Raw genomic sequence first — 18,906 nt, forward strand, 5'->3', positions numbered from 1 at the left:
GATTCGTACATTAAAAATTCGAAAACCTCATGTGAATTAACTAGGCCTGATTCGTACACTAAAAAATCGAAAACCTCATGTGAATTAGCTAGGCCTGATTCGTACACTAAAATATCGAAAACATCATGTCAATTAAGTAGGCCTGATTCGTACACTAAAAAATCGAAAACCTCATGTGAATTAACTAATTCGTAAACTAAAATGTCGAAAATATCGTGTGAATTAACCTGGCCTGATTCGTACAATAAAATTGGAAAACCGCATGTGAATTAACTAGGCCTGATTCGTACACTAAAACATCGAAAACCTCATGTGAATTAACTAGGCCTGATTCGTACACTAAAATATCGAAAACCTCATGTGAATTAACTAGGCCTGATTCGTACACTAAAAAGTCGAAAATATCGTGTGAATTAACTTGGCCTGATTCGTACAATAAAATTGGAAAACCTCATGTGAATTAACTAGGCCTGATTCGTACACTAAAATATCGAAAACATCACGTGAATTAAATAGGCCTGATTCGTACACTAAAATATCGAAAACATCATGTGAATTAACCAGGCCTGATTCGTACACTTCATACGAATTAACCAGCACGCGACTGACAGCTATAAACATATCTGCTGCAGTGGCGTAGCACACGGCAACAGTAGCCGCAGCAGAGAATTGGTGACTGGATGGGACACAAATGCAATCAATCAGCTAACCTCTCTATACTCACGTCACTCTTATGTCTGTAACAAGATGGTTTAAATGCTCCACGGTATTTCTTGACTAGTTCTCTGCTTCAGAACGTTTAATCTACGAGTGAAAACACTGGGGGGAAAAAGAACTGAGATGAGTCATAGAACACAAACATTTTCGTGAGTTATGAGTAGGTAAGTTCCATTGGTTTAATAATCAGTGCTGAATCGCCACAAACATGGAAGCAGAGTTTGTTCATTCCAAGTGTAGATTCACTATGCAGCTACGGGCGTTTGGATAATTCGTGATTATTGTGTGCTTGCGATGTAAAGGAAACACATCATGAGTTTTGTTGCAAAGTTAAATTTTAATATGTTCAGTTCATGGAAAGATTCAAAACATTTTTTGTTCACCATTCGGAAGGAGTGTGGTTTCAATTTTCCGTTCGGATGAGAATTATAATATTTGAATTTATCTTTCTGAAATGATAAATTTTGAAAGAAGAAATTGTCAGCTTTTGTAGGATTCTCTGTATTAATCTTGCAATAATAAGCCAGGTAGCTTTTTAAAATAATCATCTCTGTATTAATCGAAAACTCTCTGAACAGTTATGTGTCTTCTATTTCAGTGGCTTTAAATTCAGTAGAGTTCAAATAAAATTACAATCAAATAGCTTTTCCAGTACAATGTCAAATTTCTGGAGAATTAAACCCTTCTTTTCGGAGTATTACATGTTTCCTTAACGGAATTTAAAAAATATATATAATGGCTCTTTTGAGATTCCTATAATAAGTTGCCATCCATGGATCTTGTAACATTTGAAAATAGTATCGATAGTACGTCATAAATAGGTTTTCTAGGTGGAAAATTCAAAATTATTAAAGCATTATGTTTGTTTAAAAAAGATATTTAAAACTGAGAGAATTACTGAGATCAACAATGTAACAACGATTACTACGTTTGTGAACAAATCTATGATTTGTGTGGGAGACTAAACGATACTTAAACAGAAGTATTCATAAATTCACGGAAAAACTGGTATGTTATTGAATGGAATTTCACATGATTTTGAACAAAGACCGAGTCAGATACGATGCTATTTTTTGGGCGGATTCTGAAGCGCAAGTTTTGCTGACAAGAAAATGTTTAGCAAACAAGTATGCATAATAACGTTCAAGTGTATATGTCGGGTATCGTCTCTGTGCAAGTGTGACCATCAAACAAAGTTAACAATGTTGCCAACCGAGTCGAGCACAACCAAACCTCTCCCAAGTCTACAGGTAGGTTCAATCTTGATTTAGAAGTCGCAGAAATGGGTAAGAAATAATAATAATATCAATAATAATAATAATAATAATAATAATAATAAATGATAATGACACTACTGCTAATTTCGCTACTATTTCTGATGTTACCGCTAATAATAATAATAATAATAAGTATAATAAGTCAACTAAGTATTATAACAACAGCAGCATCAGTATCAATATTACATAGGGCAATATGTGAACTTGTATTATTGAAATTTCGTTTCATTTCTAGGTTTTAGCTGATAAGACTATTCATTTAGCACAAGATCAGGCCTTCCATAATTTATCCAAAACAGAACAGGAGATAGAAAAAGATCTTGAAATCGAGAGTCGAGATCCGCCTAATTCAACGATTGGAAGGTAAGTTAATCGCCATTTGTATATACATTTCTCAAATTGTTACCATGGTAATTTTTAGCATGAAATACATTGGAGGTAATCCAAAGCGTTTGTGTGATATATTTATTATTCATCAATCAATTATAAGAGATATATCAAAGTTGGGCTATACGTTTTTTTTTTTTGTTAAGGTAACATATTACAGTGTTAAGTCGACTTTTCGTCACCTTCGCTTACTGCAAATGAAATATTCTGCCCAGTCACGCAGGAAATATAACTGCATGTCGAACATCGATTTCCGCCACCATCGATTAACCGCCAGCTTTTTACTTCGAAGAAAGTCGGCGTGAAAATGAGGGAGAATTCTGTTACCACCAGCTGATTGAGAGCATTGTTTGGGGGGGGGGGGGATTCAAGTTTCACAGAGACAAGGAGTGCTTACGTAATAATAAATACGTTTTTATCTATACGTAAATAGCATTTGTGACAACTGGTACGGAAATTGTAAGGGAAAAGAATTCGGGTGATAAACAGGGCTATTTCAATCTCGTTTAAGAAATTGCTCTGACAAAATTCTTTGCGTTGTTGTAAAGAATGCCTTTATTATACCAACAAGCAAACATATGGTTTTCATTTTAACATTCCTTCTATGCTGCAAATGATTTTATGTGTTATAATTTCTCGTATAAATTCGAAAGAGAAGAAAACTCGACTTTTGGACCAAATATTTGATCTTCAATAATCACTTGTGTTTCCTTCAGCAGGCATAACACCTTTATATCATGTCTGTATCGCAAACATTCATCATTTTTATGCTCTGTTACTGCCTTGCGAAAATAATTGTTGTTCCTGCATGATACAATAAAATACACGTGTTTTGTCAAATCTTTGAAAGTAACTGCTGTTTCAGGCAGAGATAGAAACTTTTAATTGATTGCAGGTGTAGTCTATATTTCATTGGCATCACTTTATAGCTTCTGGATATTGTAGAATCTGGCACTGAATGGAAGCGGTATACTTTCACCCGCAGAGTTGATATATCGTGGTCTTATGCCAATGCTTATTGCATTTTTTTTAAAACGTAATTTTTTTTTTTAAAACGATTGAACTGGTATATCGAGGACATCCAAGTCTCCATAAGAACACTTCGTCATGGATGTTGAAAGTTACGGAAAATAACGAAGGATAGTCAATTGATCTCATGATTTTGGTTAATAAAGCGGCACGTTGTGAGAACGAGCGTCTATAGTGAATTTTAAATACTCTTTTTTCTAGATATCTTGAAAAGTACATTTGTTGATGTTGATGTTGTTGTTGTTGTTGTGGGGTTTAACGCCATTTTTCAGCACACGATAGGCTATACATGGCGGCCAGTATTAATGGTGGAGGAAGAACCCCGGGAAGAACCACCGACCCACGAGAAGCTACTGGCAAGTTTTCTCACATACCCACATTGGCCGAATCCTAGACTCGAACCCACGCAGACGGAGGTGAAATGGCAGTGATCCGGAACGGAAAGCATTTTAGACCACTCGGCCACTTGGGGCCCCGAAAAGTACATTTGTTCGTCTCACTATAGTTTTATATTTAAAAATGAGTCAAAAATGTAAGCTCACATACTTCGCACAGCAAACTGACGTCAGATCATGTAAGAGTGTACAATGTTTCATTGGCAGAGGTGACTCTTAAGGCTATCCTTAAAATCATTCCAGACAAACTCAGTTACCGTCATTTATTGCCGGGATCATGCACAGCTTTCTGTGTTTAAACATTTGCCGGAGAACGAGGTAAAAGTTTGAGATCGAGTGTTCCAAGTGCTTCCGAATGCTCCGTCAGACCTTTGCACGCAGGAACGGTTTAGTATTCTTTCTGGATGAATTAGTAAATAAATAAATTAAATTCAATTTACCTACAAACAAGGCAAATTAAACAAGAGAAACTGGATTTGAACAGGACCTAGAATTCCTATGTTCAGGTACGATTGACGCGAAGAAGAAAAGAATCAAGCGTCCAAACAACCAATGCGGCCTGATCAGGTTAGAATGCGTCATTTCAGTTTATACGTCATTAAAAACAGAATATAATTTTAAACGAACACTTTATTTGTTTTAAATAGCATACTTATCCACGCTCATAGTACTTTACATAATATATACTTTTTTATCAACTTGATAACGGGATTGTTATATTGCCAAATCGTTGAATGAGATCTACTAATTCCTGATTTAAATGCATTATCAAGTCACCTTCCTACTGAAGTATTTATGGTGAGAAATCATGCGAACGCTGCAGATAAGAAGTTATCTATAGCAACAGAACTTCAGATATACAACGATCGCGGAATTTTTGCAAGTCGGGTTGGGTGGGGCGGGAATGTTGTGAATTTTGCATATGTCGAGCTTTCTCGTTTAGAAACTGACCTTGCAACCAGAGATTTACACTGTTTGGGGATGGAACATATTTAACCTGTTTCGCGGGCATTGCTCTAACTAAAAAATAAGAACAGGAAAGAGCCAGATCGGCTGACGTGCAATGTACTAGCGGATCGTCAGATCTCGGTCTAATTTGTGCGCTGTTGGCGGCGTTTGATCTGGGAGGAAATACACGTTTTACCTGAATCTTGCGACCATTAGCTGTCGATACTATAAGGAAACGTTGTTGTGAGATGCGGGTGAGATTTTTTCTTCTATTAGAACAGATTTCGTTACAGCACGCTGAGTTCAGTTGGTGGTGATTTTTTACTAAGATACAACTGTCAGTATTTGTGAAAAATGGGATAAAGAAAATTAAAGTGATAGATGACTCCAGTTCTAACATAGGGTTGAAGACAATTCTTTGATAGATGCTAAAATAAAGCCAGATAATTGGATGGCAGTTTCAAAGCAGCGTTTCCTTGAGGAAGAAAACCCCAACAAATTATCGGCGAACTTTTGAAAGCAATTTTAAAAAATGTCATTACATGACTATTTTTATGAATTAAAGTTTTTTTTTGAAAAACAAATTCGGCAAATATTTTCGTTATATAAGGTTTAATTTGCGAAAATTTATTAACCTACCAGCTAGAAGTTGTAACGTGCCAATGATATGATGACATACATCGAGTCAAATACCTCAAGGACTGTCGACTTCGTGGAAATTCCTAAAAGGGAATTTAATTTCTGCTTAAAAATAAGGGACAATGTTGGAGGAGTTCGGAGGTAAGACAACATTAAATGTTAGCTATACATTACATAGAAGACGACAATCGCTTGTTTTATTCGGATTTTAGAGGAAATAAAGTTCAAATGGATGTCGATGCTACACATCAATCGGTTTCTTGCAGTTTCCTGTATATGCTGGAGAGAGGAAATTTGCCAATAAATACTATTTCTGAGGAAACATCTTAATTACGTCCCTTTGCAATAGATCAAAGGTTATTCGGGATAAAAATAGATTTTTCTTGACGATATATTGATTCGAACGCGTAAAGAATATGTGTTCAAAATATGCAATAATTCGATCTCATATCACTGTAAAAATAATCTTTTATGCAGCACAGTTATAAATCTACTTTTCTAGAGATTGTAATTACCTAAATCGCTGCTACAAGTACAAGGTTTTATCCCAAATAACCCCTGACCTTTGAAGCTCTTCTTAGATAACATGTTCATACGATTTGTAGTTTGTTTAATTCTGATTAACGAACTATTTTCCAATGACTAGTACCTGTACTATGTCTGCTATACCTTTCTCTCTCTCTCTCTCTCTCTCTCTCTCTCTCTGTGCAGATGATACGAGGACAAATTAATTCAACTTATTTTTTACCAAGCAATAAAGTTATGCTAAAGTTTAATAACAGCATTCGTTTTGTTTAAAATACCTGCTGTCTAACTACACTATTCAGATGGCATGCTATTAATTTTCTTTCTAATTGTAGAAGTTAGAGACAAATGAAACATAGCAATTAGAATTTAATCACATTGATTTAAAGACATGAAGGTGTTTTTGTTGGATTTGTAACGTAGATTTCACAATTTTTCAATGATATCGCTACGATCTCTGCAGAGTGGCAGTTTACCAGTGATGTCTAGCACTGTGACATCATGCCGCAGATACGTAGCATCATGTCCCAACCCAGTCACATTATCCTGACACCAGATCTACCTGGCCTATCATTAACCTCTTAATGCTGAGCGCCAAGTGAGGCAGCTGCTTGTACAATTATTACACATCATTGGTATGACTCGGCCTTGATTCGAACCCGCGACCTCCCGCATCCAAGACATAGAAAGATTTAAGTTCATATGAACAGTAATTGCAGTTGTCATTTTCCCTATTAGCATCCAGCTAGGCAATTACATACACAACTCAATAAATAATTAAAAGTATGTATGTATGTATGTATGTATGTATGTATGTATGTATGTATGTATGTATGTAAATTAATGTTCTCAAAATGTCAGAAATCATAATAAATCTAGCTTAATATTATCTGTTTGAACGGAACATTCCATATGGAATATATCTAATGAAATTTTTAGCCCCTGAAGTAATATGACATAAATATTACCCTATGTTACTGTGTACGACTCATGCATATTTTGGTTGTTTAATGTGAACTAGTTTGCTGAAACTATTCAAAACTATTTGAATAATCCCAAGGATGCATTTAAAAGTGTCAAATATAATCCGTGCCAATAGCTTCATTGCAGAAATCCGCCAAATGTTGGCATTCAATATTAATCGCTTTTCAGTATTATATGTTGGCAAGTTTGTAGGGAACTTAATTGTGGTTTATACACAAACCTTGTTATATTAAGATGATTGGAAGGAGATACGATAATTTCTTTTTGGATCAATCCACCTTCCTTAGACCCTCATCACAATTCATGTGGCGCACTAAAGCAGAAAGCGTTCTTTGTGGTGCATTTCCATAATTGGTGGATTTTCATATACGTTTCTGTTTAGAAGACCGAACAGTTTTTTTTTTGTTTTTTTGTCTGGCTTCTAATTTCGAACACTGATTTGGTTTCTTTATTATGACCCGTATTATCACTCTTTTATTGACACGAACTTCAAACGTAGTCTCGAAATCCTAAAATCAGACATGACAAATATATAACAATGCAAGTAAAAAAGAGTATGCAAGCAGAAAAATCTAAATTGGATTATCTTGCAATTTATATGGTTCTACCCCAATTATCATTAAAGTTACCGAATTTCCAAATGTTCTGACTTTTACGCTGACCTTTGGCGTTTGTGTCCGATTTAAAGGTCAGATCATCGAGGCACGTAAACTACCCCCCCCCCCAAGATTGGATAATTTGGGGAAAACTGCATTTCTTTTGGACAACGATCTACAGACGTGAGCACTCGGATCTCTTTTTGAATCGATACTATGTCCATTGATGAACAGGCTGACGTGGGTGTAAATTCTTACTCGACGATCGTAAAGCTGCGTCAATTGGGAAACTATTTAGCAAGGAATAGGGTGGTAAGAGGGCGCTGTATCCCATTCTTGCACATGTGAACCCCACATACAAAGGTGTGTGGCTCCTTAGGCGATTTTGGTTACATTGGCCAAATATCAGTACTACTTTTCTAAAGCACTATTCATTATTTGTCAGCACACTGATGATGTTTGTTTCCTACGAAACATTAAACAAGACAGCAAATCAATATGGACACGACACTGTGCAAATGGAGATTGCAATATGTGACTAATATTGGAGGCAATCACAGATGCAATATTGACCCAGTATTGATTGGCACACACTCGCAATACATTATATTGTATTTGCTATCAGTTAACCACTTGCAGTAGACACATATATAGAGCATAAAACGTAGCATTGCCAAAAGTTACCAAATAGTTTGAATGTAGCTGTCTATAGATCTTTATATATATATATATATATATATATATATATATATATATATATATATATATATATATATATATATATATATATATGTATCTATATATATGTATATATGTATATATATATATATATGTATGTATATATATATATATGTATATATATATATATATATGTATGTATGTATGTATATATATATATATATATATATATATATATATATATATATATATATATATATATATATATATATATATATATATATATATATATATATATATATATATATATATATATATATATATATATAACATTTAATTCGTACGCTATGGAGATTCGAACCCATACACACCAGACAGACCGGAAAGGACTATCACTGGCTTCTATAGAAGAATGTTTGACAATAGTAGGCAGAATTAATATTTGAATACAAATAATACTAACTTACAGGTTAGAGAATTTATAATTCTTACCCTATGGAGATTCGAACCCAGGTCTGCGGGTAAACGGCATTCATCGCCTTGCCTGCATATACGAGCCCATATTCCCTCACGAGTAAGAGCACACATCAGCAAAACATGATGTTACTCAATAGGTGTTATATGCACTCGTGTGTAGCAGACACACTCGCATAACGACCTAGTAAATTATTTCTCATGTATCTACACAGTCATTCCGGATACCTATGAAATAAATCAAGGTATGTAGAATCAATTAAAGAGAATTATAAATATACACCAGACATTTGAGAGAGAGAGAGAGAGAGAGAGAGAGAGAGAGAGAGAGAGAGAGAGAGAGAGAGAATTCAAACGGGGCGAATATCGTCACTTTCCTTCATATTCTTAAACCAAAGAATTACCATCTACCACTAAGTCCAACTTTTTTAAAATTTGTATCGGTTGTACTAACGGCTGTGAGAAATGTGGCGACCTCACAATACTTCCTTCGGTATTATTTTTCGTAGTTGCTGCAAATTACGAATGCATCCCCCATTTAAAAAAACTTTAAAAAAATTAACCTTCCGTGGAAGCAATTAGACACCTTTCGTAATCGGTGATGAACCTTTCCGTAGAAACAAAACAGGAACCTTTCCCCAATCCACGGAAATAAGAGAACACCTTCCCCAATCCATGGAAACAAAAGGACCTCTTCTTTAATCTGTGGAAACAAGGGGACCTTCACCAATCCATGGGAATTCAAAAGACATTCCCAAAGCATGAAAGCAACAAAAACATTCTCCAATATATGGGAACAAGAGAACATATTCCTTAATCCATGGAAACATAGGGACACATTCTCCAATCCATGGAAACAAAAGGGCATGTACCACAATCCATGGAAACAATAGGACACCTACCCCAATCCATGGAAACAAGAGAACACCTTCCCCAATCCATGAAAACAAGAGAACACATTCCCCAATCCATGGAAACAAGAACACATTCAACCAACATATGGAAACAAAAGGACATCTTTCCCAATCCATGGTAACAAATCGCCTTCACCAATCCATGGCTATAATAGGACCCCTTCTCCAATCGATGGAAGTGTCCCTGTGTGGCCGAGTGGTCTAAAGCGCTCACCGTTACGGATCACTGCCATCTCACCTCTGTCTGCGTGGGTTCGAGTCTCGGGTTCGGCCAATATGGATATGTGAGAAAGCTTGCCATTAGCTTCTAGTGGGTCGGTAGTTCTTTCTGGGGTTTTCCAAGGTTGTTTCTCCACCATTTATACCATATATAAACCCTATAACAACAACAACAACAACAACAACATCAACCAATCCATGCAATTAAGAGAACACCTCACCTAATCTATGGAAACAAGAAAACACATTTCCCCAATACCGATGAAAACATAATTTCTCTCAAAACTGCTAAATTGATTTCCACATAAAGAATATAACTTATACATAGGGGCCAGTAAAAATGGTGGTGAAAGAAGACTCATAAAACCAGGTGTTCGGAAAGAGAAAAAGAATGGATGATAATTCGATATTTGATAAAAAGGAAGGAAAAGTAAAATAATCTAATCAAGGTAGGGAATTAGCAAGTTCTGATCCGCTGCCATTGTCAAACGTTTCATTCATACAAATGTCTAACTATAAAAACCAATCGAAATAAAATTTAAATGAATTTGTTATTTTTCAGATACCGACATCGTGGTCGCCGCGTGCTTCACAGCAAGCAGGTGCTTCTGATGATTGTAGTCCTGAATGTTGTTGATTGTCTTCTGGTACTTGGGGAATTAATGTTGGACATTCATTATATGAAAGGTACGTTTTTAATTAATTTGCAAATCAACACATACCGCATTAATGTAACTAGTGTCTAACTAGCGTTATCTGGCATTCATTCAGTACATGTATGTCTAATCAAATTCGTATTCTTTCTGTAAATCCACGATGTTAATTAGATAAAACGCCTGTTTGTAGCAACAACAGAAATCTACATATAACGACTCAAACTGACGGAACTGCTAATAATCCTCTGCATATACTTATATATATATATATATATATATATATATATATATATATATATATATATATATATATATATATATATATATATATATATATATATATATATATATATATATATATATATATATATATATATTGTAGCGGTTGCTACTGGTGGTGTGGTATTATGAGGTACCTTCTTACAAGGTGTTCGCTTTATTTGGCTGTCGTTATCTAGAGGTTGATCGCCCTCTGTATTGTTGTTGTTGCCTGGATCGAGTAAATATTAAAATAAAGTGTGAAATTATTGATGGAATAAATAATGGTCTAAGTAGATATATAGATCAGAATGACACGAGCCCCTGGACATAGAAAAACAAAAATTTAATCAGTTACATAAACAACTGGGATAATACTTTACATTAGGAATATAAACTTCTTTTTGGAATAAATCATTCACCGAATTTCAATCACAAATATATTTATATAAATAGCCCATGTGTTTAAATGATAGAATTAGTTCATCATATAATCGAGTGAACGATCGAAGTCATTGCCTTTTACAACTTCATAACCTGCTTATTCCAGTCCACTCCGACTTCAGTGTGGTGGTTCCTCTAGGTCCTTTCGCTTTTTCCCTTTTTCAACGTCCCTACTATCTCGCCTCATTTCGGCCCTCAAACTTTGTGTGGGTAGGTGGATACGTAAGTAGATACTTCAGTGGATACGTCCGTGGAGCTATTTCCCCATGTGAATTCAAGCTTTGTTCGCTTCTACCACCAAAATTGTGTCCGTTGACTTTCCAGACATCCGGTCCCTTTGACCAATGTTTTACGAGAGAATTTCTTCCAAATTCAGTCTCGGAGTCCCTTATATTTTCACTCTTGCAGGAACATTGCAGATTGACTAGATTTTTCGATGGGGGCAATATTTAAAGTACAAGGAATTTCGTGTGGAAACACTCCCCTTATTTAGCGTAACCAATCAGGATTAAATGTTTTTACCGCCTTTTATAACTAGGAGACAAAATTGTGGTCAACATAGAATTCCAATCAACAGGTCTGGAAAATTCCAAATACGACGGTTCCGATATAAGATTGAAGGTATCCTTCCCTTTTCAAGTCGTCTACGTCTAAGTAAACAAAGGCTTAATTGAGAATCACTTCCTCTGCCGACATATACATTAGAAATCATTGCAGTATAGCGATTTAACCAACACCTGTCCCCATACATCTAATTAATTGTTCTCAGGCCCCAAGTTAATGCGCTCTTCAAAGATCGACAGAAAATTGCAACCACACACACACACACACACACACACACACACACACACACACACACACACACACATATATATATATATATATATATATATATATATATATATATATATATATATATATATATATATATATATATATATATATATATATATATATATATATATATAGCGGTTGAAATAGAAATTTTTTCTATCATCACTCTTTTCCCACTAATCTTGGTATTAAAAATACCGTTGGCTCATCAGTCCACCTGTCCGCCCGTCCTTTACACCACTCATGTTTTGTTTAAAACAATGCAGAAAAAAAGTATCGGTTGCCTAGACCATAGTATAGATCGATGTGCACAATCACTCATATATTTTTATTATCATCTCCTGAAGAAATTCCGTCCGAGATTTGTCCGTAGAAGTTTTTTGTTGCTTAAAACCTTAAATGTTAAAGATACATCTGCTCAGTCAAGGAAATGTGGGCTGATTTCGACAGCAAAGCTATTTATAGATTCCTTTCAATTTCACTTTCAAGTACGGTATCGAAGTGTTCGTGTCTTCTTTCTAAAGAGGCTCTTACAATATTATCTTCCGTAGCGCAGTAGGCATTAAAAACTTGAAATCAACAGTAAGTAGTTCTTGCCAAAAACGGCGCGCACAGAGCACAAAATCCCTTTCAAGAGACAACGCTACATTGACTAAATATTTGGGATACTAGTAAAGGGAAAGGATGTAATAATTTTTAACGACTTCTTTATTAGATTAGATTCCAGTTAGATTGCTTGGACTTTAAATTTCAAGAGTACCTACCAAATAACAAGTTTATTATTCGGACAAACCCATACGATTTAAGAAAAGTACATGAGAGTTCTAGTAATAGAACGTAGATCCCATCTTCGTTCTTGGGACACACCCATATAACGCCATATACATGAAAGAGCTATGTAAGCTAGGCCAGGCTGGAATTTCCTACAGTTAGAATAAACCGTACCACACACGGGTTAAAGTAAGTAAAACCTATGTTATTGCAACAAAAAAGCATTGGAACAATAATAATAATAATAATAATAATTAGGGCAGCCCACCATGGGTTGATCATCTTGGGAGAGCTCGGTAGAACTGTGATCTCGGTAAGATTCTGTAAGGTTACCAAAGGGGAATTCGGAGAGCATAGTACAGACGCTGACGGTATAATGCTGCATTATATGTTAATCGACATTGAGTTGTATCTGGCGTATCCGTACATCCGTACATCGGACATGGCTGGTCAAGTTAACCAAACTTTATAGAGGTTGAGAGGTTTGATAACTATATTAAAAAGACGGGTTTATAATGGAGTGCTGTGGTATCGCGGGTCTTAAAGTTAACGATCGGCGAGTAAGTAAATAAAGACAAAAACAAAACCTTTCAAGATATATATGTCGGTTTGGTGTTCTTTGCTCTATATAAATGTACATTTAATTTCCACATTAATCAAATGATCAATAAATAGACGCCACGTGGATTCTAGGTTAAGCAAGGGGCGTTGCACTGATATCGCAGTAATATCGAAAAAATATTTTTTTTTTACGATTGCACATACTTGTCATAATGTAATAATCTTGATGTATATGCTGCAAAAATTGTAAATCAATTGGAAAATCGGATGCTACTCCAATGGCTCTCATTCTGTCACCTATACCCTCCAACAACAGAAACCTTTCGGAGAGAATTAAAAAATGCATGAGCAAAACTTGGGGATGAATGGCGACAGGATTATCGGTGAGATCGGGCACACCAACACGAGCATGAACGTGCATGTCGGCCACAGACTGTTTACACAAAACTGGGTCTTACAACGAAAAGAAATAAATCGTGTAGAACAAAGTTTTTAAGTCAATACCATAAAACAACAACATTAACATCCTTCTAATTTTGACTCTTATGTGCTACCATAGATCTGATTTCTTGCCTCTTTGCAAATATGGTAATCATGTGATCTAACTATTGCATACAGTTATTGGACATTATGAAACGGTAAACTGGTTATCGTTATAGTAATATCGATTTTAAGAAGATATAGATTTTATTTGAGAACATGGGATAGGGCCATGCTTTGAGAAAGTGAAATGTATGGATCCATTTTTAAAATAGTGTACTCTCCACTAGTTCACACATTTTTCTGAAATAAAACTGGTGATGCAGAACTAGTAACTTATGGTCATTCAATGTATAATAGGTAAGCACACGATAGATGGCGCTATGCAGAAAATTACCGAAAATATCGAAAACTGCAATACAAAAGAACCCGCGATATTAGGAAATTACCGTACAACACAAACTCAATAGGAAGCTCTCACCGATCTTCCAAACGCAAGCGACCAATCAGAAGGCGGCTAATATAGCTCCTCGGAAATTATTAGAGATGCAAAGAACGCGCTCGCGTACACAACGCAACGAATAATAAAGATTTACGATAAAGTACGCATATAAAATAAATTGAAGTGAACTCGTAATTTACATTTGAAACATCATAAGATTACATTAATTGCTAAAATAAATATAAAATTTTTTTTATCATAGTGGATACATGTTAGTTCAGTGATCGAAGTGAAAACGTAACACTATGAAGATTTGTGTTTTGTCTGAGATTCACTTTGTTTTTTTAAATATAATTTCTTTATACCAGGCACCGATACCTATGTGTTCAATATGCAACTCGGGGGGTCGAGTGAGAGTAGGGGTTGGGGTAGGTGTTGATATTGGGTTTGGAGTATCGCTTGCATTAGGACTATGTAGACATTTGTGGCTTAAACCAGTAGCGTTAGAAGACGAGGGTGAACGTGTTTGCATGGCTGACTGAACTGACTGGGACTGGATCCGTAGCAATCCTGACACTAAACATCAGACATTCCAGGTGTGGTCAGTTGCGGGTTTTTTTCTTCTTACTTCGATTTACGGGTTTTATTTACACTAGAATCTATTTATCTATCCAGTAATCCTTACCTGAAAATAGGAATTATATACAGCGTAACCTTTACATAACTATATATTTCTTCTGGAGCATGGAACATGAACAGCTTAATACAGTTGCGTGAAACAGTCACTACATGTACGCAACAAGCTTACCAAATGTGTCCAATGGTGGTGTTCATTTTTATATATAATTTGTGTAATGCCAGTCATTGTTATGTTCATATTCATAAGTTATTTGTCTGTTTTGAGCAGGTGGGTAAAGTTTATCAAATAAAGTAATTAAGTGCATGCAGATTAGCTATTATCGCATCAATTATAGAAATCTTTTTTATTAAAACTATTGCTTTTTCAACATGTATTTCTTTATTTGTGCGTGTATTTAAAAATTTAACCTTTCACTTGTCATTAATTTGTGCATGATGCCCGCCTTACTGTCTATATATTCCTTCCATATTTTCTATAGTAAATATTTAACCGAGTTCCGTGTTCCTATTTGTGCATTGCTTATTCCGTACATATAGTACTTGAGTTATGATGTTTATGTGTAAGCCACACAAATAAATGTCTTGTTTATGTATGCATGCCTTTTCATTTTATGATGTGAGCTTATTCATACCCGCTGAAGCATGCGGTTCTTGCATGTTTTCCCTTAACGGATATTGTCGCTTTTTTTTTTTTATTTTTTTATTTTTTTTTTTTTTTTAATTCTTTTTTTTTGCCTTATTGAAACACTTTTCTTATCGCGTAAGCTTATTTCGATTGAGTAGTATATTCGATCATGCTTTTATTTAGTGGCTAGTCCTCATACAGTGAGATTGTTCTCAGTTTATGTTAAACAAAAACCCTTCTTCCCAAGCAAGAGTCGATCCGCAGACTTCTGGCCTTAATATACAGAAAACATTTATATTTACACTACAGATCTTAGTTACTTACACTGAAAACATCTCGATATTCTAGAATACTAAAAGGCTGGCCCTGAAAGGAAAACAGATTTTTAACATCATCACGTGAGTCTCCTGTATGCATACTATTTAGAGATCTTACTTAATCTTAAATCTGGTTGACTGGTTCAGGTTATAAGACAGAACAAATGAACACTGCTCTCCAATGATTTGGCGGTGCTTCAAGAATAGGAATATTCCAGAAATGTGTTTGTATAGAATAAGGAATTCCAAACGTGCAAATATATGATTGGTCCCAGTATTCTCAATTTTTATCCAACTCACAACATCTTTTAACTATAAAACTATAAGCTCTAAATATATTCACATCAAACTTTCGCTGGAACTGTAGAAAGGTAAGTTTCATTTCATTGTTACCCTCGGAACATACTTTTGAAACGTCAATAAAATATTGAAACTCTAGATTTCATTTTGAATACTTAATCTCATGAGCATGAGTCAATTGTAACACAACTTCATAACAATTGTACCTGGACATGGATATTGATAATCATAACAATGGTACCTGGACATGGATATTGATAATCATAACAATGGTACCTGGACATGAATATTGATATTCATAACAATGGTACCTGGACATGAATATTGATATTCATAACAATGGTACCTGGACATGGATATTGATATTCATAACAATGGTACCTGGACATGGATATTGATATTCATAACAATGGTACCTGGACATGAATATTGATATTCATAACAATGGTACCAAGACATGGATATTGATAATCATAACAATTGTACCTGGACATGGATATTGATATTCATAACAATTGTACCTGGACATGGATATTGATATTCATAACAATGGTACCTGGACATGGATATTGATATTCATAACAATGGTACCTGGACATGGATATTGATATTCATAACAATGATACCTGGACATGGATATTGATGATCATAACAATTGTACCTGGACATGGATATTGATATTCATAACAATGGTACCTGGACATGGATATTGATATTCATAACAATGATACCTGGACATGAATATTGATATTCATAACAATGGTACCTGGACATGGATATTGATAATCATAACAATTGTACCTGGACATGGATATTGATATTCATAACAATTGTACCTGGACATGGATATTGATATTCATAACAATGGTACCAAGACATGGATATTGATATTCATAACAACGGTACCAAGACATGGATATTGATAATCATAACAATGGTACCTGGACATGGATATAGATAATCATAACAATTGTACCTGGACATGGATATTGATATTCATAACAATGGTACCAAGACATGGATATTGATATTCATAACAATGGTACCAAGACATGGATATTGATAATCATAACAATGGTACCTGGACATGGATATTGATAATCATAACAATGGTACCTGGACATGGATATTGATAATCATAACAATGGTACCTGGACATGGATATTGATAATCATTACAATGGCACCTGGACATGGATATTGATAATCATAACGATGGTACCTGGATATGGATATTGATAATCATAACAATGGTACCTGGACATGAATATTGATATTCATAACAATGGTATCTGGACATGGATATTGATATTCATAACAATGGTACCTGGACATGAATATTGATATTCATAACAATGGTACCAAGACATGGATATTGATATTCATAACAATGGTACCTGGACATGGATATTGATATTCATAACAATGGTACCTGGACATGGATATTGATAATCATAACAATGGTACCTGGACATGAATATTGATATTCATAACAATGGTACCTGAACATGGATATTGATATTCATAACAATGGTACCTGGACATGGATATTGATAATCATAACAATTGTACCTGGACATGGATATTGATATTCATAACAATTGTACCTGGACATGGATATTGATATTCATAACAATGGTACCTGGACATGGATATTGATATTCATAACAATGGTACCTAGGCATGAATATTGATAATCATAACAATGGTACCTGGACATGGATATAGATAATCATAACAATTGTACCTGGACATGGATATTGATATTCATAACAATGGTACCAAGACATGGATATTGATATTCATAACAATGGTACCAAGACATGGATATTGATATTCATAACAATGGTACCTGGACATGGATATTGATAATCATAACAATTGTACCTGGACATGGATATTGGTAATCATAACAATGGTACCTGGACATGGATATTGATAATCATTACAATGGTACCTGGACATGGATATTGATAATCATAACGATGGTACCTGGATATGGATATTGATAATCATAACAATGGTACCTGGACATGAATATTGATATTCATAACAATGGTATCTGGACATGGATATTGATATTCATAACAATGGTACCTGGACATGGATATTGATATTCATAACAATGGTACCTGGACATGGATATTGATATTCATAACAATGGTACCTGGACATGAATATTGATATTCATAACAATGGTACCTGAACATGGATATTGATATTCATAACAATGGTACCTGGACATGGATATAGATAATCATAACAATGGTACCTCTACATGGATATTGATAATCATAACAATGGTACCTAGGCATGAATATTGATAATCATAACAATGGTACCTGGACATGGAAATTGATAATCATAACAATAGTACCTGGACATGGATATGAATATTCATAACAATGGTACCTGGACATGAATATCGATATTCATAACAATGGTACCTGGACATGGATATTGATAATCATAACAATGGTACCTGGACATGATATTGATAATCATAACAATGGTACCTGGACATGGATATTGATATTCATAACAATGGTACCTAGGCATGAATATTGATAATCATAACATTGGTACATGGACATAGATATTGATATTCATAAGAATGGTACCTGGACATGGATCTCGATATTCATAACAATGGTACCTGGACATGGATCTCGATATTCATAACAATGGTACCTGGACATGGATATCGATATTGATAACAATATTAACTGGACATTGCTCTCGATATTCATAATAATGGTACCTGAACGTGGATATTTATATTCATAACAATTGGACAT

At 34.8% G+C, this 18,906-nt stretch overlaps 1 protein-coding gene across 2 annotated transcripts in view; it reads left to right on the forward strand.

Annotated features, from left to right (window-relative positions):
• Positions 1 to 692: 692 nt before the first annotated feature.
• The window catches only part of LOC149792513 (uncharacterized), a 121,346-nt gene continuing 103,132 nt past the window's right edge, over positions 693 to 18,906 (forward strand). The window contains exons 1-3 of one of the 2 annotated variants that reach the window (XM_089971130.1): positions 693 to 1,967; positions 2,230 to 2,357; positions 10,345 to 10,469. In XM_089971130.1, coding sequence (XP_089827256.1) covers positions 1,830 to 1,967; positions 2,230 to 2,357; positions 10,345 to 10,469 — 391 coding nt within the window. In that variant the 5' untranslated portion in view covers positions 693 to 1,829. Of the gene's footprint in view, positions 1,968 to 2,229; positions 2,358 to 4,871; positions 5,008 to 10,344; positions 10,470 to 18,906 lie in introns of those variants that run through there. The other variant, XM_089971131.1, reaches the window with a different exon arrangement.

Source organism: Sinohyriopsis cumingii, chromosome 9 (genome assembly GCF_028554795.1).
Source record: "Sinohyriopsis cumingii isolate HCF-2022 chromosome 9, ASM2855479v2, whole genome shotgun sequence".
Classification (NCBI taxonomy): domain Eukaryota; kingdom Metazoa; phylum Mollusca; class Bivalvia; order Unionida; family Unionidae; genus Sinohyriopsis; species Sinohyriopsis cumingii.